The sequence below is a fragment of the Peromyscus leucopus genome, chromosome 15, assembly GCF_004664715.2.
Source record: "Peromyscus leucopus breed LL Stock chromosome 15, UCI_PerLeu_2.1, whole genome shotgun sequence".
NCBI lineage: Eukaryota > Metazoa > Chordata > Mammalia > Rodentia > Cricetidae > Peromyscus > Peromyscus leucopus.
The window spans coordinates 13,648,124-13,669,595 of record NC_051076.1 but is presented as its reverse complement, the minus strand read 5'-3'; the positions used below and the strand labels follow the sequence as shown (position 1 = coordinate 13,669,595).

Sequence of the window (21,472 nt, the reverse complement as noted above, 5' to 3'; positions counted from 1 at the left end):
TTATCAAGAACTAATAATCAGTGAAGTATTTAACAACATCTCATATTTTCTGCTCAAATATAAAGAAATAGGAAAAATCTAACCCTCAAGAGAAAACAAATAATCAATAAATGAGATACAAGTTAATCTTACATTTGCCCTTAATTCAGCTGGACAAATTACTGTGCACTGCATATACATTTTGCAGCCAGAGCCAGTGTGTAGGACTCTGGGGATAAGGGCCAGAGAGGGAAGTATCCAACAATGGAAAGGTCTTGAATACAAACAAGAAATAGATTATAAGCTTTTCTGTGATAATTCTTTAAAAGAAATCGTCAGTGAAAGATAAAGAGCTACCTTGAACATGTAATTATATCTGGTGCCTAAAAGGATGGTCATTTTAGTGCAGAGCGGTGGGTCAGTTAAGTGTGGAATCAGTACGGATGTGGGTTAGCTATTCACAAGTGCAGACAGGAAGGAGATTCCCAAGGTCTAAAGGTGGTATGAAGTATGGTGGTGTTAACAGGCATGAGGGGAACGGAATTCAAAGTAGAGTGAAAGTGGCATTTCAGTGCTGGAAAAATATTAAATGTATGTTAAAGTGGTTCAAAGACAAGACATGAATGTGAAAAAAACAAAACCACCGATACACAATGAGTAAATAATTAATTAAAGTCCTCTGATTCCGGTCAGTTTATTGAGTACCTGCCATGTGCTTGTTCCTAGGGAGTACAGAAACGAACATCACATGAGCACTTCCCTTCGGAGCTCACACGTCCATTAAGAAGGGAAAGTCCTACAGTAACTCTAACACAAGGTAGACTCATAGAAGCAGAGGGACAAAGAAATCAGGGGTCATGGAAACAAGTGATTTTCACCAGAAATGCTTCTTGGACATGTGCCCTTCGCTTGAGGGTGTCTTGAAGGACAGGAACAATTGAGGATTTTGGCAAGGGAGAGTGGGGGATAAAGGATGAGATGCGCTACTTGGTTAGGGAACATGATCTATTCATGAAGCCGAAGGGATCAAGCTTTGAGAGACAGCTCGGTCAAAGTCCCTGGATTCCACACTGAGCAAATATTGCAGTCACTAAATGTTGGGGCCAGATGTCAATGCCATGAGCATCTTCAGTATGAGTCCCTATGCACAGCAGAACAGAACAATAAAAAGATTCTGGATCATCGTGCTTCAGAGTTCTACCACTTGATTTTCACTACTTTATGCTGCTAGTCACAGGATCTATTTGCATGTATATATTACTGGATGTACTATGTAGGTGACAGTGTCCAGGCTACTTCTCTATGCTGTCTGGCAGAAATTGCTGATAACATGGCTGTCTTTATAGGTCACACACTGTACGACACAGTGAAGGTGTGCTATGGTGATATGGCTACTAAGTGTGACCAGAGTTCACACCTGACAGGATGGTCTCTAGGTAACCAGTTCATCGACATTTATGGAATAAGAATCCTAAGCTCCAAAGCGCTAACAACGAAAGCTAAGGTAAGAGAATGCTGCACGAAGCATACGTTCTTCCCACAGAAGTGACCTCTGAGCTAGTGTTTCAATGGGGTATCTACGGTGTCACCACATGCCCCTAGCAAGGGACCATGTGTGACATGAAAGAAGTTTTGACTTCTAATTCCCCACATGAACCCATAAGCCCATGTTTCATCATCCTGGCCTACAGCAGACTCTGCCACCTGAGAACATCCCACAGGCAGGATGCAGGGACTTCTCTACAACCCCCCACTGTGGACCCTGAGAACAGGACTTATGAGCAGACCTCAGGCCCCACAACTGTTGTTGGGGTGGTGTTGCAATGACACACATGGGTCAGGAATTCCTATTCTCTAAGTAGTAGCCGTGACCTTGGAATCAATACCATAATTTTGAAAATAAGACTTATATTCATTTTATGTAAATAGGTGTTTTGCTGCATTTATGTCTGTGGGCCACATGGGTGCAAGACTCACAGAGGCCAGAAAAGGGCATTCTACCCCCTGGAACTGGAGATTTAGATGATTATGAGCTACCATATGAGTTCTGGGAACTGAACCAGGTCCCCTCGAAGAGCAGGAAGCATGCTTAACTGCTGAGCCGATTCCCCAGCCCTAACACCATGGTGTGTGTGTGTGTGTGAGTGTGTGTGTGAGTGTGTGTGTGTGTGTGTGTGTGTGTGTGTGTGTGTGTGCGCGCGCGCGCGCGCGCATTTGCATACCCTCACAGCTTATGGAATACAGAGACACTGTACTGGCAATGGTTGCTAAAATGGTTTTAAACTGTGTATTGTTTTTAGCATACCATTAGTAGAGTCAAAGGCATGAATCTATATATCCTTGTTAATGTAGTTCATTCTTTCACTGTTAATATAAAAATCATAAATACAAGTAAATATACATCTTTTTTGGCTAGGGCTAAAGATCTTAACCTACACCCTGCCCTGCTCCCACTCAGCACAATGGCTGACTGCACACTTGGACAACACACAGCCTCTCACCAGGTACAACTTTCTATACTCGCCATGCTTTAGCAAGGAAGTAAACCCAGCAGGCTGAAAGAAAAAGGGTAAATAGAAATCATCTTTTAAAATATACACGAAGGTCCCAAAGGGAACATGCGTCACCAAGGGGAATTTTCTTTCTCATCTGCTACTAGCAATGGCTGACAAGGAGGGAGATGACTGGACTGCCTGACCAGAGAGCAAGGGATTCCACTCCAGGCTAGGGAGGAATTCAATGGGAAGGGGCCCAGCACAGCCCAGGCTTCATGTTGCTTCCCTCATTACCAGTTGTTTCCACAGCCGCTGTTTATTTTGTTTTTAAAGGGCAAAGAACCAAGTTTATTCCGTAGTTAGCTCCCTGCAGCAGGAGGATCTTGAAAATTAACTGCCCTAGACCCACTGTTCTTTAGATTCATTTCTCCCATGACATGTGTACTGAGGTTAGAGGACACCTTTCAGGAGTCAGTTCTGCCCTCCCTGCATGTGGTTCCTGGGGACTAAACTCAGGTTGTCCTGGCTGGTGGCAAGTGCCTTTGCTCCCTCGGCCATCTCACAGGCCCAACTACTATTATAAGTAACTAAAGGAATCTACCCGAATAACAGAAACTTATAAGACAAAGTTACTACATAATCACTTTGGAAGGTCAGGTCAAAAAGTGAAGCAGCTTCCCTCTTGACGAGGGTCTCTCTGTTTAATGAATTAGCCTCCATGGAAAGCTATCACAGAGGAAGACCTTATGGAAACTTTCATTGCTCAAACAGACTGATTATAGAGTGGTTTGTCTGTTTGTTTGTTTTCTCAAGACAGGGTTCTCCGTGTAGCCCTGGCTGTTCTGGATCTCAATCTATAGACCAGGCTGGCCTTGAACTCACAGAGATCCTCTACACTCTGCCTGCTGAGGGCTCAGATTATAGGCATGTGTCACCACTGCCCAGTTTACAGAATGTTTTTAAATGCAGAATCAGTGTAATGTTCATGATGAGGAGCTAAATTACTTTAAAATAAAAATTCCTAATTCACTAAAGGCAAGTCTAGGATATATTGCTGAAGCTTTACTTCAGTACATTTTATGGATAATTCACAATTCACTAGTCATTTCTGTAGTAATTTATAAAGTTTATTTTTTTAGCCTAGTTGTCCAACAACAGATGAATAGTTAATGAAAGTTTGGTTTATAAAAAATGGAATACTATCAAAATGTAAAAAAATAACAATTTTCAGTAAAATGGATGGACCTAGAATGCATAAAATTAAGTGAGGTCACACAATCTAAGAAAACCCATGTTCTTCTTCACATTCAGAATCTAACCAGTAATATATACATGTACATATGCATGCAAACAAATAATGTTTTTCTTTATACAAAGAACAAGAAAGAAAGCTAAATATCAGGGACAGGGAAGAGCTGAATGCAGGTGTTGGACATGAGTTTGAAAGGGAAAATAAAGATAATTGTTTTTCTAGTTCTAACTCTGTCATGGCGTTTTCTTTTTTGGTGGTGGGTAAGTACATAAAATATATCCAACAGTGAAAGTCTAGAAATCCAATGTGAAGAGCCCGGCTTCCGTTCTGAACAGCTCCTCTAACTATAGAAGCTCACTGAGATGTATGAACTTTGGGTCTAGTCAATTTTAGTGTGCAATTTTTTTTATATACAAGTGTTTTTAAAATAAATTATGTAAAAAAATAAAAGTGCACTTAATGTAGTTGCAAAAATTAAAAGTAAAATTATAAATGTGTTTTTTAAAAAAATCACCCTCCCTCACTGCATCCTTTCTCCAGTAAGTTACACTGAATCTGAACTGGAAATGTATCTCATCACCATCTCCCACCACACTTACATTTCTCTTCCATATGTGGCTAAATAAAACTGACCATATTCTTTAAGCCTGAAATGAATTTTAAAACCAACATATATTTAATTATCAAAGAAAATAATAACTTCTGTAACACACATGTAGTGAACAGGGATTGACAGCAATCTCTGGCCACATCAAAGGATTGGGCATTAATTTCTTCTCTGTCTCAGTCTGGTCTGCGTTTTCCAGAGTCAAAGGTAAACACTAAGTCTAACTTATAAAATGTTACTGCTCATGGCCATCTCAAAATAACCACCTGCAACTATTTTAAAGTGAAATTCAAAGAAAATGGGTTTCTTTTTTAGGAATTTTCCATTCTTAAAAAATGTAAGAAAGGAGAATTTTCTTTGAAAATCCCACGTACTCTCAAAGTTGTGTGATTCCGTCTGTTGCACATCACTAAAACCATCAGCAGAACAAAGGTGAAAACCACTTTCCATACCTGCCTAAATTTTGCACGGGCCTCTTTCTCTTTCATTCTTCCGTGGGCAACTAAGTAATCAAATACTTCACCTGAATCAGAAAGGTAGAGCAGGCAATAAATATACATTGATTTTGGTTAGCAATATATGCAATGCCAAGTTTTGGCCTTACCTTTCAAGAACCACTTGGTCTACCATTTTCTGATACGTTTAGACAAGTCACAAACTAACACAGGAATAGGAAAAAAATTACATGTGGAATTGAGAATCTGTAGCAATTTATGATTTAGAAAAACTCTTAAAAGTAACCAAGAAGATGTGTTCTCTACAAGTTACATGAAATACAGTCAACTCTTTATTACCCATTCCAATGAAGGGAAACCACAGGGCAGTCACATGCTTTCTCTTAAATTCCAACTCCATCATTCTTCTCTGGACTGTATGCTGACCATGCTTATTCATATGTCCTCATATTATCTTGGCAGTGAACCACAAATGACAGCCTGGTCTGCGTTCTGCTGCCCCATATGACCTGTGGGCTGTCTCAACCCCATCACAGCCACATCATATATCTCCTTTATCTCCATGACAGAACACAGAGTGGACATGCAACAAATATGCACTGAACTCATTAACAGTAACTAGATGGTGCTGAAATTTTCTACTGAACCTATGTATCTATATCTCCATAAGTTTTAAAATTTTTCTCTAGTCTGTAATAGTTTAGAAAAATTAATATTAAGTTAAAATCTTGAACTGTTCCCTCAGTATAAGGGAGAAATTTATCTTCTGTGTCCTTATCAGCTGCACAATGCAGACATACATGTAGAATAAAAACTTACTGGATGGCTTAAGAGCTTACACAGTACTATGTACTGTACTATACTATATACTATACTATAGCCAAACTACAGTCTCAGGCTTCAAAATCTGACCATTGGGTATGTATCCTGTGTAGCCTATACTTAGTGGGTACTTAATGCTAGGGGACATTTAGCAGGACTTTTTAACCCCATGAAGATTCTGTGTCTAATCAGAATCTACTTAAGCTGCTGTGAGGACTACATGAAACAAAGCATGTGCTTGGCACAGTGGCATATAGTACTCAATAAATAACACTTGTATTTAAGTACACAGATATGACATATGTAAATTATCCTTAGGATATAAGTAAAATATTAAAAATCAAATATGCAATGGATGCATGTTGATGAAACTAACACATCTACAATGCCAAACATGGTCATTTTTGTGAAGTGAGTGATAGATGGGATGATGAGAACAAGAAATGAATGGATGCTCTGGTTGGCTCATCAGAGCAGGTGCTTCTGGATCTGTGTCAACGGTTGTTAATTCTAGTTAGCCCATCACAGCATTAACTCTAGACACCTGAGTTTAGGCTGGAAAGATGAACAGAAGAGTTCAAATATCAAACATCTGGTTCTCCTCTTGGACTGTGCCCAGGAAACTCACACCAGTCTTTCACCTATCAGCACCTGCCAATGCTGTGCTTTACCAATTACAACATAATATTGAGGGCTGACTCTGTGTATTCTCAGTACCTAGAAAATAACCTTGTAGGCATTTCTAAGTATTATTTACATAAACAAAAGGAAGAATAAATACTGTGTCAGAGGAGCCCCAACACCTACTTTAACAGGCTTCTTTCAATTAACCATGATTCAGAAAAACCATACAGGAACCCCCTGGCTTTTTAATCACCACTCCATCATTAGTCAATCAGTCTCCTGACCGATACCTGGCAAAGTGGCAGCAGTCTGACTCAGATGTTCATTAGTGTGCATATCATATCCAATCTGAAACTATATGGAGATTTCAGAGGGAAAATTCAATGTTTTATTTCCCTGACTTGCCTTGCCACTAACAGATTTAAAATGCCAAAAAAGATTTTAGATGCACTGCCAAAGAACCATGGTTATTCTTATGAACAGAGTCATTGCTTTGTATGACTCAAAGAAAGCAGGTTTGGGTTGGTTTTCATTTTCTCTCTGTGTGGTGGTTTGAGTAGGCATGGCCCCCATCGACTCGTGTGTTTGAAGGCTTGGCCCACAGGGAGTGGCATTCTTAGGAGGTGTGGCTTGGTGGAGGAAGTGTGTCATTGTGGAGGTGGGCTCTGAGGTCTCAGATACGATCAAGCCGTGTCCAGTGTGTCAGTCTTTACTTCTGCTGCCTGCTGATCAGGATGTAGAACCCTCAGCTCCTTCTCCAGCACCACGTCTGCCTGCACGTTGCCATGTCTCACCATGATGATAATGGACTAAACCTCTGAAACTGTAAGCCAGCCCCAATTTAACGTTTTCCTTTATAAGCATTGCGGTGGTCATGGTGTCTCTTCACAGCAATAGAAACCCTGACTAATACACCCTGTCTCTGCCCCGCCTCCAACACATCAATTGATCTCTCTACACAACTCCTCCCCTCCAGAGGTCCTACCCTGCCCTCAGCACCCACAGAGAGTTGACTGTACTTGTTAGCAACAGTTGAATCGGCTCATAATGCAGAGCCTCGTGGTGGACCTGTGTAAAGCAGAAAGGTAGCCACTGGCCTTTAGAGGCCTATCATTTCTTATATCAAAGCATGTCTAAACTCTTTTCCCTAAATTTTATTACTGCAATATAGAAAAACAAACAAAATAAATGATTTTCACTGAACTAAAAGTAATAATCAGGGCTCCTATCCTGACAGGATAGAATTGTATGGAAATATAACTAAAGGACAGAAAAACAATTCACTATGTAGCACTTACAAGTTTTATTCTGGATCTGCATTTTATGCAAATTTACACGGTTCCTGGGTATGTCAAAGATCTACACTGATGGGCTGGTGCAGTTCTGCGGCAGAGCACTTGCCTAGCATGAAGGTCCCATGCTCAGTCCCCAGCACCACCAAAGACAAACAAGTGAACAAATCAGGAAACAAATGAAAAACTACACTGAAATATTTTCAGGGCAGAAAAACTTTCTGAAAAAAGCAAATTTACTAAAATATTTAATCTGCAAAAACAACTTAAAAGCAATTACACATGCTCAGTATTTAAAATAAAAAGTTTGGAAATCCGAGAAGCCATATTAAAATGTGTTTCCTAGATGCCACAGACAAAACAAATCTTTACTCCAGTTTATGGAAGATCTGCACTGCCACACAGACCCTTGGTCTTCACTAATGGAGAGGCTCTAGATAAGTTCAATGCAACGTTTTCCTGTCAATGAGTAAAAACCTAGTCAATCTACAAAGTAATTCCAGTCCTCTTATTTTTCAATTGCTTAAGTTCTTTATACTTTTTTTTTTTTTTTTTTTTTTTTAGAGACAGGGTTTCTCTGTGTAGTTTTGGAGCCTTTCCTGGAACTCACTCTGAAGTCCAGGCTGACCTCAAACTCACAGAGATCCACCTGCCTCTGCCTCCCAAGTGCTGGGATTAAAGGCATGTGCCACCACCACTGCCCAGCAGTTCTTTGTACTTTTAAAGCATGTCCTTTAAATATTTTGTTTCTACTTTTTCAATGATGTAACTCCTTGAGATGTAATCTAAGAAGTCCTAATGGAATAATAATTTGAATCAAGTGACTCTTATTTAAGGGAAAGTGCAGGAGAGAAAAGTGATTTTCTATAATCAACACTGAATAAAAAAATCAGCCTTCTTGGGACTCTGCAATAGTCAAAGTATATGCTGCATTCTCTATTATATGCTGTATTCTCTATTATATGCTGTATTCTCTATCACACATGGGCTCTGCCACTTCCCACCAACTCAACCCCAATTTACAGAACATACAGACAACAGTTACTTAAATCCAGACATTCATGGATTATCTTGGCAATGCATATATACTGAAGATCGGTTATATATGAGCAGTCAGTTAAATAAATATCTGATGTAGAGTAAGCTTTCACTATAGACTTTATTAAATATACTCTGCACTCTTGCACTACAAGTCAAATATGTTATTTTAATATTTAAACCAGCAAATTAAAACATCCAAAAGATGACAAATTTTAAAAAGTCCCTAGGTAATGTTTAAATAAGCCAAAAGTTTTATTTATACTGTAGGCTCAGCAGGTCTTGAAAGCAAACATTGAATTTTCATTAAGAGGTAATTAAATATATGTTAATAAGACTATAGATTACAATAATGATGAAGGTATAAATGCTATAATGACCTGCCAAGCACCATCAGTTCTATGTCCTATCAAACATGACATGTTTTCTGAGCCCATTTATTCTTACCCCCACTCGCGTATTCCATGACTAAGTACAGTGTCTTCTCTGTTTCAATCACTTCAAACAGTTTCACTGAAAAAAGAAGAAATGTAACTGTTGTGGAATATTGTTTACACAAAGATGTGTCTTTACCAAGGTGCCTTCTGACTGGTTTAATAAAGAGCTGAATGACAGTAAGTGGGCAGGAAGAGGTTAGGCGGGACTTCTGGGGACAGAGAAGGACTCTGGCAAGAAGAAAGGAGGAGACTCGACGAGTCACAGAGAGGAAACAGGAGGTACACGACAGAAGAGAGGTAATGCCACATGGTAGAATGTAGATTAAGCCGGGCGGTGGTGGCGCACGCCTTTAGTCCAGCACTCGAGAGGCAGAGGCAGGTGGCTCTCTGTGAGTTCGAGGCCAGCCTAGACTACCGAGTGAGTTCCAGGAAAGGCGCAAAGCTACACAGAGAAACCCTGTCTCGAAAGAAAAAAAAAATTAAAAAAAATAAAAATAATGTAGATTAATATAAATGGGTTAATGTAGGTTATAAGAGCTGGTTAGGAACAAGCCTAAGCTACAGGCTAAGCTTTCATAATTAATAAGAAGACTCTGTGTCATTATTTGGGAGCTGGCTGGCAGGACAGAGGAAGACTTACTACATATAACTCTGTAACTGACAGCATAAAATGGGTGTTCTTTCTGCAGACCTTAGGCAACAGTGAGAATATTAGAACCTTTGCTAAACTGAGTAATTCTTACTTCAAAATAAATAAAATAAAAAAAAATCATTCAGAGTCATTACTTCTATGCAAGGAAACTACTTACACCTTATCACAAAGTGATCTGGAGTCAACATGAGTTGAAGCAGTCAGTTTTTGAGAAGAAAAAGCCATAGCCTTTTCTAGTTAGAATAAGATAATAAAAAGAGAAATCTTGCCAGGTGATGGTGGTGCACACCTTTAATCCCAGCACTTGGGAGGCAGAGGCAAAGACAGGTGGAGTTCTGTGAACCAGGCCTGCCAGAGTTACAGAGTTACAAAGACATTGTCTCTAAAACCAAAACCAAAACAATGAGAGAGAGAGAGAGAGAGAGAGAGGGAGAGAGAGAGACAGAGACAGACAGAGACAGAGAGACAGAGACAGAGACAGAGCACTTAAAATCAGAAAGAGTTTTCATGAGTGCTTAGAAAGAGGGTGCAACATTAAGTTATCATGAAGTGTTAATGTTTGGTATTAAACAAAACCTACATTTATGTAATATTAAAAAAGGTCTAGTAAAAATAGTACTAGACTTACACAGGGGAAATTATTCACCAAGAATGATCACATTAGGCTGGGTGGTGGTGGCGCACACCTTTAATCCCAGCACTCGGAAGGCAGAGCCAGGCAGATCTCTGTGAGTTCAAGGCCAGCCTGTTCTACAGGACAAGATCCACCAAGATAGGCACCAAAACTATACAGGGAAACTCTGTCTCAAAAAACCAAAAAACCAAAAAAAAAAAAAAACCAAAAAAAAAACCCCCCAAAAACCCAACAAAACAAAAACAAAAACCAAAAAAGATCACATTAATGGTTACATATAGAGAAAATCCTTAAAGATGCAAGATACAATCTTTTTAAAAAGGTAGATTAAAAATAATTTTTTACTCCTTAGAATCAAATGATTTTATATAACATATCTGATCAATAAGTTTATTTGTAAAAGGGTGCAAAGTCAAAATTTACTAAAACAATTCAGTAAAATTGAAATTAATGCCTTATTTTCTTCAAAATACAAAACTATCTTGCTTGTCAACACTACATTAAACTCAAATGTTAATAGTTCAATATATGTAATTCTTCTCTATTAAGAGCTGATGACATGCAAGCTCTGATTTAATAAGGAGCTAGAAATCGCTGTGTGTGCATGAACCCCAGCTGTACTCAGTGTGGTGTCACAGGAGAGGCACCAGCAGCAGAGGGCAGCCCAGGACCCACAGGACTGTGTCACCGCACCAAGTGTCCCCTCCCCGAGGGCTCACTTTTCTTTTTTTATAGAGAGAGCAACAGTGAAACCGTACACATCCAAATGCCCTTCCATGGGGAAACATGCTGTCATTAACCACACATGGTGATTTCATACCTATGTTAGGATGGTTCAGTATCTTCATTATTCGTACTTCTCGAAACAACTGTTAAAAAAAGATAAGACATATTCTTGTTTAAAGAACAGAAAAGTCAAGCAGAAGCCAACTGAAATCCATCTGAAGACAATACCTTGCGTACAAGACTGCCTGCCGACTCAGGCAGAGAACTAAGCACAGCCCTTCCTCTGGGTTCCACCCCTGCAAAACGAGCCATGGTACTCAGCCTCTGTATTAGTTTCATGGAGACCTGGCTTCTCACAGAACTCGGAGGAGACGAATGGAGTGGTCTGCTCTCTTTGGTGACATGAAGCTATACATAGGGGAACTTACATTTTTCTTCAACAACTCTGAATGACCAGAAACAGGAAAAGGCTATGGAAGTGAAATTAACGATACTTCACGAGATCTGGTCACCAGAAACAAGCTTCCGGGGAGTGGGGAGGAGGGTGTCAGGGTCTGATTCCTTAAAGTTATATCTTTTGGCTGACCCAACACTTTGTGAAAGATTCAGAAGCACTTTTAAATAGACTTGTAGAATAATATTAAATAATAAAAATAGTTAGGCACAGTGGCACATGCCCATAATCCAAGAACTTAAAGGCTAAGTCAAGAAGACAATAAGTTCAAGATAAGATACACAGTGAGACTCTGTCTTGAGATATGGAAAAGGAGGAAAAGGAGGAGAAAGGGGAAGACTACTTTTTAAGATTCATTTATTTTTGAGTTCAAGGCCAGCCTGATCTACAGAGTGAGTTCAAGGACAACCAGAGCTACACAGAGAAACCCTGTCTTGAAAGACAAAAACCAAAAAAATATTCATTTGTTTTTATTTTATGTGTTTTGCCTGCATGCATGCATGTACACAGCATTGTACAGGGCCCACGAAGGCCATAGGAGGGCATCAGATTCCTGGAACTGGAGTTATAGATGGTTGTGAACACTAGGTGGGTGCTGATTCTCTTAACCCCTGAGCCATCATCTCTCTAGCCCCAAAAGGACTATTAAATGTGCTAAATAAAACAAAATAACATGAATGTTAAAACTTTCTTTCTCCTTAACTTTAAAAATCTATATGGGCCATTTTTTCAAAGTATGATTTGTCAGGTAGTAACATGGCTACCGTGGATAAGAGTGCCTGCTGTCAATTTTGATGACCTGAGTTCAATCTTTAGTCCCCACATGGTAGAAGGAAAGAACTTCCTCCTACAAATTGTCCTCTGACTTCCATATACACACCATGACACACATGCACACATATACAAATAAATAAAATGTTTAAAAAAATCATGACATATAAAAAAAGAGCATGATTTGTTATGTTATCTTCACCTTTACATTGGCTACATAAATGTTAGAGCCAAAACCAAAATCAAACATTTGTTCAAGAAAATAGGAGGACCAAGAATTGGCAACAACAACAACAAAAAATCTGTTAAGACATGTTTTGTAAGAATAAAATCTAAAATTAGTGTAACCACAAGTGATGTTTCTCTAATGATCTATTAACAGCCTAAGAGAGCATGAAAAGATACTCAACATAATTAGTCATTAGGGGAATAAAACTCGAATCTACAGTGAGAACACCTGACACTCATTAGGATGACCAATGTCGTATAGCACAGGACAAGACAGAACAAACCTGAAGACAGAGTCAGATGGAGAGAGCTGAGAACCCTTTGGTATTGCTGATGGCTGTCAGATGAGAGGATACTACGGAAAATGATACAGTCCCATGGAAAACAACATTCCCAAAGGAGCTTAAAAAGAGTCACCATCTAATCTGTAGACTGTACACCTGAGAGAATTGAAAGCGAAGGTTCAAACAGAAGAGTGGATAAACACAATGTGATAACACAGATAGAAAGTACAACACACAGCATGGAGGAGCCTTGAGGGTACTATAATACCAAATGAAACAAACCAGTTACAGAAGACCAAATACGACATGACTATGACTCACAAGAGGTAGTTCAATTCATGAATATATCATGCAGAGCAGTGCTGCCAAAGGCCAGTAGGTTGGCTGTGGTTAGGCTGCTTATGGGTGCAGAACTTCAGCTGGGGACTATGTCAATTTCTCTGGAGGTGGACAGCAATGTAATGACAGGTGGTGCCACCCAACTGTAGATCAACAATGAGTGAAACGGTAAATGTTAGTTTGTTTTGTTTTTTGTTTTTTGAGACAGGGTCTCTGTTGTGGAATCTTATTTTAAGATATGTTACACTTCATTCCATTTATGCCGTGGAATATTTGTATAATGATGCAAAATGTGTTGCATTCTTTTATGTTGCATATTTAACTCTGTGAAGCTGTGTTACTTTGTCTAAAATACCTAATTGGTCTAATAAAGAACTAAATGACCAATAGCAAGGCAGGAGAAAGAATAGGTGAGGCTGACAGGCAGAGAGAATAAATAAAAGGAGAAAAAGAGAGAAGAGAGATCAAGGAGCAAGACAAGGAGAGAAGGAGGCTGGGGCCAGCCACCCAGCCACCCAGTCAGCTACGGAATAAGATACACAGAAGTAAGAAAAGTAGAAGCCTAGAGGCAAAAGATAGATGGGGTAATTTAAGAAAAGCTGGCTAGAAACAAGCTAAGCTAAGGCTGGGCATTCATAAGAAAGAATAAGCCTAAACGATGATTTATTGGGGAGCTGGGTGGTGGGCCCCCCAAAAGATCACAAAGCCAAAAGGGTAAAGAGACACCCAACAACAAGTCTCACTGTGTAGCTGACTGTCCTGGAATTCACTGTGTACACCAGTCTGGCCTCGAACTCACAGTGATCCACCTGCTTCTGCCTCCCGAGTGCTGGGATTAAAGGTGTGCATCACCATGCCTAGCTTTAAATTTTAGTTTGTGGTCATATCACATATTAACAAAATGAAATACAATAAAAATACATCCCAACTGAACAACCACTGATGTTTAAATGGCAACAAAAAAGTTTACCCTAGATAACTTTAATAATTCCTATACAAGATCAAGGAAGCATATGATACTTGCGTTGTGTGTGTGATGTCTATAATACTTAACATTAATAGTTAAAAATTACAAGTAAGCAAATAGATAAAATGCAAGTTCACCTTTAAATCTCTAAAGAAAGAAACTGAAGAAGATATCAGAAAATGGAAGGATCTCCCATGCTCATGAATAGGCAGAATTAACATAGTAAAAATGGCAATCTTGCCAAAAGCAATATACAGATTCAACGCAATCCCCATCAAAATCCCAACACAATTCTTCACAGACTTGGAAAGAAAAATACTCAACTTCATATGGAAAAACAAAAGACCCAGGATAGATAAAAGAATTCTATACGATAAAGCAACCTTTGGAGGCATCACCATCCCTGACCTCAAGCTCTACTATAGAGCTATAGTAAAAACAGCTTGGTACTGGTATAAAAACAGACATATGGACCAATGGAATTGAATTGAAGACCCTGACATTAATGCATGCACATGTGAACACCTGATTTTTGACAAAGAAGCCAAAACTATACAATGAAAAAAAGAAAATATCTTCAACAAATGGTGCTGGCATAACTGGATGTCAATATGTAAAAGATTACAAATAGATCCATATCTATCACCATGCACAAAACTCAAGTCCAAGTGGATCAAAGACCTAGACATAAATCCAGTTACACTAAACTTAACAGAAAAGAAAGTAGGAAGTATTCTTGAAGGCATTGACACTGGAGACCACTTCCTAAATATAACACCAACAGCACAGACCCTGAGCACAACAATTAATAAATGGGACCTCTTGAAACTGAGAAGCTTTTGCAGGGCAAAAGACACGGTCAATAAGACAAAAAGACAGCCAACAGAATGGGAAAAGATCTTCACCAACCCCACATCTGACAGAGGATTGATCTCCACAGTATATAAAGAACTCAAGAAACTAGACATCAAAATACTGAACAGTCCAATTAAAAAATGGGCTAAAAAGCTAAACAGAGAATTCACAAAACAAGAATCACAAATGGCTGAAAGACATTTAAAGAAATGCTCAACATCCTTAATCATTAGAGAAATGCAAATCAAAACGACTCTGAGATACCACCTTACACCTGTCAGAATGGCTATGATCAAAAACACCAATGACAGCCAATGTTGGAGAGGATGTGGAGCAAAGGGAACACTCCTCCACTGTTGGTGGGAATGCAAGCTTGTACAACCACTGTGGAAATCAGTATGGAGGTTTCTCAGAAAATTAGGAATCGAACTACCTCAAGACCCAGCTATACCTCTTTTGGGCATATACCCAAGGAATGCTGATTCATACCATAAAGATACATGCTCAGCTATGTTCATAGCAGCACTATTTGTAATAGCCAGAACCTGGAAACAACCTAGATGCCCGTTAACTGAAGAATGGATTAAGAAAATGTGGTACATATACACAATGGCGTACTACTCAGCAGAGAAAAACAATGAAATTTGCAGGCAAATGAATGGAACTAGAAAAAATCATCCCGAGTGAGATAACCCAAACCCAGAAAGACAAACATGGTGTGTACTCACTCATAAGTGGATTCTAGATATAAAATAAAGAACAGACTACAAAAAAAAAAAAAATGCAAGTTCACTATGTTCAAGACTGCCTTGCCTGACTAAGGAGTGTTTTTGAAGCCTGACCTCTCAGTGATCTTCAACACAATTGAGATCCTACAGCACAGGCTCCTGTCCAGCCAACTCTCTGTTCCTGTCTCTCTGACTGCTCAGGTTTCTGCGAAGTCCTCTTCCCGGGTCTTCAGCTCTTAGCCCTCCCCCTGGCATTCAATGTGCTCTTCCCAAGGGCTTCATGATGCTTCAAATACCATCAGTTTGCTGCTGACTCTGAACTCATTCAGAATTTGGTTGTCCCACAGGAATTCAAGCCCAACACACAGCAGTGCACATCCCAGGTATTTCCCAATGCCTTCGGCATGTGTGATCAAGGAAGGCCACCTCTCAGGACAGCCTTATGTCAGGACACCCTTGCTTCAAGCTAGACTTCCTTCCAGCGTCCAGCATTCTTCTGCTTCCTGGAACTGCCGGGTGCTCTCATGATCAGCACCAGAACAAGCTTTCTGACTGGAATCAACATTTTCCCACCTTTTTGTTACTGAAGGGCACATAGTAAACTTACTGAAGTAAAATTTTAAGCTACATTTTTTTTTTTTTCAAGCCAGCACTCATGGTCCCCAGAGTACCTGCTAGCATGACAGCTCATACCATACAACATGATCATGGGACCAAGATCCCTTTACCTCCCCCCATGCTACTATCTGAAAAGTCTTAGGTCTTGCCCATCATCTGGGGAAGGAATAATAGAAGTGAATGCTGACAGGCAGGCACTGCTGGGGAGTGCCTTGGAGTCTGTCCAACACAATTACATTTTATATAAACCAATGAGTCATGTATTTGTAATAAAATTAAGTGGATAATTTGAAAATACCAGATATAAGTTGCTAATGAAACTGCAAGGTGTGGGTTAAGTAAGTGTAAATGATTAAAATTAAATATAGGATTTTATTGGCAGATTGTTTCCTGTTGTCATTATAATTTCCTTTCATGAAATAGAACACAACTAGGAATAGTAACAAATCTATTCTGACTTTATGAATGTAATTCATGTTAGATAATGTACAGTTCTAACCACAGAACTTAAGCTACAGAAAAAATGTTCATCCTACATTGGACAAAGAATGTACATTTATGCATTTGATTTAAATGATAACCTCCTCCCTCCCTCCCTCCCTCTCTCTCCCTCTCCCTCTCCCTCTCTCGCTCTCTGAAATAGGGTTTCACTGTATAGCCCTGGCTGTCCGGCAACTCATTCTGTAGCCCAGGCTGGCCTCGAACTCAGAGATCCGCCTCCCTCTGCCTCCCGAGTGCTGGGATTAAAGGCGTGTCACACCACCACTCAGCCTAAATTTTGTATCATTTTAAAGCTGTTCCTCTCTCTAACCTACTCTGCCTACACCACAGGGGAGTTGGAGTTGCTGCCCTGCTCTAACTGGCACAGGCCCTGCCTGTGTCCTGAGGGACAGGTTCAGAGCCATGGCATAAGCAGGATCTCTGGGCTCCTTCTCTTCTTCATTCTTGAGACAGTGTGCCAAGTCACAAAACAGAACAACACTGCCACACAGAGAACATTCGTTACTCTTAATAAAATCACTGCCAAGTCAGTTTCCTTAGAGGTAAACTGGCTATGATGTATGTCAAAGTGAGGGAAGCAGATTAATTATTTTACTTTATGTGTCTGAATATGTTTATATGTGTGGCACGTGTGTGCAGGGTCTCGTGGAAGCCAGAAGAGGGCGTCTGATTCCTTGAGACTGGAGTTACAGGGTGGGGCGAGGGCCCCCTACAAGCTGGGAACCAAAGGCCGGTGCTCTGCAAGGGCGCAGGGGCTTTCCTGAGCCGCCTTCCAGTCCCATGTCTCCACCTTCCACCCCATGTCTCCACATCTAAGGGAACAGATGAGCTGCGTGCCCCTCAAGAGACTCCTCTACAGCAAGGAGTTTTGTTTGTTTGTTTGTTTTAAGCTGGTTTTGCTTTTTTAAAAGCTGGGCTTTTGTAGAACAATTTGGGTTCATGAGTTTTTAGTCTCTGGCTGGAACTTGGAATGTAGCCATTCTATCAAAACCAGATTAATGTGGGATAGTAATCTTGTAAAAAGTGAGACATTTAACAAAAATAGCACTTTAAAGGGACACCCCACTTCCACCTGAAGATGATGTATAGAAGACATTTACAAGCAAAGCCAAAATTCTAATCAGAAAGTAATTTTAAAAAATTAAAATGATAATATACAGCTATTAGGACTCCTCCATCTCAAAGATACCTTAAACACTGTTTTAACCTTTGATTTGGACAAAGAATGAGAAAAAATTTTAACAACTAAGAACATGGAGGCGTGTAGAGGCTGGAAGCATGTTGGCTAATGTCTTAGTCATTGTCCTATTACTGTGAAGAGGTAACATGACCAAGTAACTCTTATAAAAGAAAGCATTTAATTGGTAGGGAGGCTTGCTTACAGTTCAGAGGCTTAGTCCATTATCATCATGGCAGGGCGCATGGCAGCACACAGGCAGACATGGTGCTGGAAAAGTAGCTGAGAGTCCTTCATCATGATCACAGCAACAGGGAGAGAGGGAGAGAGACTGGGCATGGTATGGGCTTTTGACACTTCAAAGCCTGGCCCCAGTGACATACTTCCTGCAACAAAGTCATACCTCCTAGTCCTTCTAATTCTTTACAAGAGTCCCCTGGTGACTAAGCATTCAATTATATGAGCCTATGGGGGCCGTTCTTATTCAGACCACCAAAGTTAAAATGATGGCACTCATAGAAGGGAGCAGTTGCTGCTAACAGTCTTGTGATACTTTGTATGTTGTGTTAATTATGGAAAATGAGCTGCCAGAATCCTGCACCATCAACCACCCTCCACCCAAAGAAACACACACCGCTGTGTATGATCCATTATCTGATATGAACTAGAGTGTGTTCCTGGCTCCCAGCATGACTGTTCTTGGAGAATGGACTCAACAAGAGAGTTCAGGTACATGAAGTCACAAGGGCAGGACCTTAGGCCAATATGATCAGTATCTGTATAGGAGAAAGACATACCAAGGATGAGCTGGGGTACAGAAGATACTACGGATGGTCACTGAGAAGATAGCTATCTGAATGTCAGGAGAAAAGTCTCAGAAGAAACCAACCCTGAGAACACCTTCTTTTCGGACTTTTAGCCTTCAGAACAGTGATAAAACTTTCTATTGTTTAAGCCACCTATAAGTGGCATGTAGTTATGATGGCAGCCCTAACAGACTAATAGTCTACCTTGAATCTAGAGAATTCTGGCCAAATGAAAACATGGTATCTGCAAAGATCTAAAAATGTTCTTAGTACCTGCTTAAACCTCTTTGTTTCCTAGGTGGACACAGGAGAGAGAAAACAGAGAATGAGGGAGACAGAAGCTAATAGCGGAGTCTTCTGCAGAAACCCTCTGAGTCAGAGGGAGCGGGAAGGAAAGTCAGGGAGCTGGGCATCTTTATCAGAGGGCATCTCACTAGCAAGAGGTCAAGCTTACCAGTCCTTGCCTTTTCTAAGGAAGGTGGGAAGAGGAGCAGAGCTTTGAGATTGCAGTTAGACGTCCCCTGGTGGACACTTATTGCTAACACCATCCCTTCTGCACGCATCATTTGTCTGGAGACAAGTAAGGAAAGCTGTGTGTTCACAAGGATAGTGTTCAGGTCCACATTATTTGAGTTTCTGATTTTTACTTCTTCCTTTCTCGTTTTCAAGCCATGATGTTGTGATGTTTCCAGCACATATGAATTAGCAAGAGCGCTCAGAGTATGCCAGCTCCCTCCAGGCTTTGCGTTGCAGGTCTGCTGTGAACTGGATGGTAAAGTCAGTATTTGTTACAACTGTGTTAAGAGAACTACAGGAAGCCTCGGCTGTAACGCAGGGCTTTTACTTTGTGGACCCAGACAGACAGCTACTCTAATTGTGCAGGGCCTTTACTGCTTCCTTCTAGATTCCTGGCTTTGCTCCAGGGAGCTGGAGTCACCAAACAATCTTCCATTTTGTGGAGGGCTACTGCTCTGTTCAGTCCTTCCTGGTCAGGGCTGAGGTCAGGACTAGCCAAGCTCCATGGCATCAATCAGTACTCACCTCAGTGAGGAGAATTTTCTTTTTCTCTTCTCAACTAATTTCTGTTCCTTCCAATCTTTCATTTCTTCTGCCTATTGTTCTTCTGTGTGGTGTGGGAATCTGCTGTATTTAAACTAGGAGACTGGACACGGCCTGGCCACTTGCCACCCTAATTCCATGAAAAGCCTCCCTCTAGTCCAGGGCCAAACTGTGGGTCTGGTGTCTGTCAGACCTGCTGCCATGCTGCCTGTGGCCTCCTCCTCTCAGAGGACCTCTCTGCTGCTTGCTTGTCTTGAAGACAGAGGACGATTCTGCAGTCCCAGGTAACTCCCTTTTCCAGGCTGCCTTCATGACAGTAAACAGGGGCTGGAGAAGGAGGGATGTACACTGTGTACATCCGGTGTCTTTCAGCACAGCCTCCTTAGCTTTGCAAGTACTTTGTTCTGATGTGGCTTTAAGAGAACAGGAAACTTTCTCTGCCATCCTGTCCCGTCGTTGGAAGTATCTGGCAGATTAGTGAATTAGTGCAGATCTGCTTTACCCTGCAGGAGACGTTCAGTTCCTGGACTCACCTGGAAGCCTCACTCACTGAGAAATTATACATATGATGTGCCTACATCAACAGAACCCTGTTGATCAAATGCTCAGCTTTATAATTTATGGGATCATTACGAATCTCCTTTTTTTAGTCCTTAGACATCTTACTGGGACATCAATCTAATCAGATATTTTAGAAAACTACTACTAGTAGCACTATAAAATTTAAGTTAACTTCTTTTTGTTTGCTTGTTTTCTGCTTTGCTTTGGTGTTTAGAGAAGGGCCTCATGTAGTCCACGGTAGCCTACAGCTCACTGTATAGCCCAGGCTAGCCTAGTACTCACAGTCAGAGCAATGGCCTGTCCAGCAGCTCAGAGAAGCCAGATTGCAAAAAAGATGGACTGCTTACAGGGTGGTAAGAAGCTGTGCCTACATCATGGGCAGGGGAGAGGTCCTGGAGGAGGGTAGGATCCTATCTAGCAGAGTCTACTTGGGGACAGAAGGACAGAAAGACCCAAGATGCTGGGCAGGCCTATGGGATGAAAAAAGGGGACCTAAGTGGAGGCAGGGGAAGGTGAGTCCCTCAAGAGCCTAGCAGGCCTCTGGGGTGGGAGGAAGAAGCAGACCTAGCTAGTCACATGGGGGAGGATGGAAGACTCTTACAGTAACTAAATGGGCTAAAAGTTTTGAAACAGCCAAGCTGAAGTTTATAGATGACGTCAACATTCCTAGTCTCTTCCACTTCCCCTAAGGGAACTCTTCCACAGTACAAGTGGATATGTAGTTCACCGTTAATACAGGCCCAACAATCACAAGTTTTAGGGTTCACAGAATGCTGGCATACAAACAAAGAAGCTACTGCCCCAAACCAAATAACTCCTTAGTTAGGAGTGTCGGATTCCAGTATGGAAAGGAGATTCAAAACTGCCATGGAGCACAGGAGGGATTTCTTTTTCTCTGAGGAAGTGAGAAAGGTCTAAGAAGTAAGTGAGGAGGGAGTTAGTATCCAGCAAAGGGAGGAAGAAAAAGCTGCAAAGGCCAGGTGGCTAGAATAAAGAGCATGAAGAGGATCCGTGGAAAAGGAAGCTGGAGGAATGGGGGGGGGGGGGGGAGTGAGAGCTGTGCAGGTTGATGGTCCTTGAGGTAGAGAGGCCGTCATGAGTTCAAGAGGTC

The 21,472-nt window shown here is 40.8% G+C and overlaps 1 protein-coding gene across 1 annotated transcript in view; it reads right to left on the bottom strand.

Annotated features, from left to right (window-relative positions):
• The window catches only part of LOC114682004 (serine/threonine-protein kinase MARK1-like), a 76,247-nt gene that overhangs the window by 1,320 nt on the left and 53,455 nt on the right, over nt 1-21,472 (bottom strand). Inside the window, exons 4-6 of the mRNA XM_028855767.2 lie at nt 11,108-11,156; nt 9,012-9,077; nt 4,786-4,856 (exon numbers count right to left, since the gene is read on the bottom strand). Coding sequence (XP_028711600.1) covers nt 4,786-4,856; nt 9,012-9,077; nt 11,108-11,156 — 186 coding nt within the window. The remainder of the gene's footprint in view (nt 1-4,785; nt 4,857-9,011; nt 9,078-11,107; nt 11,157-21,472) is intronic.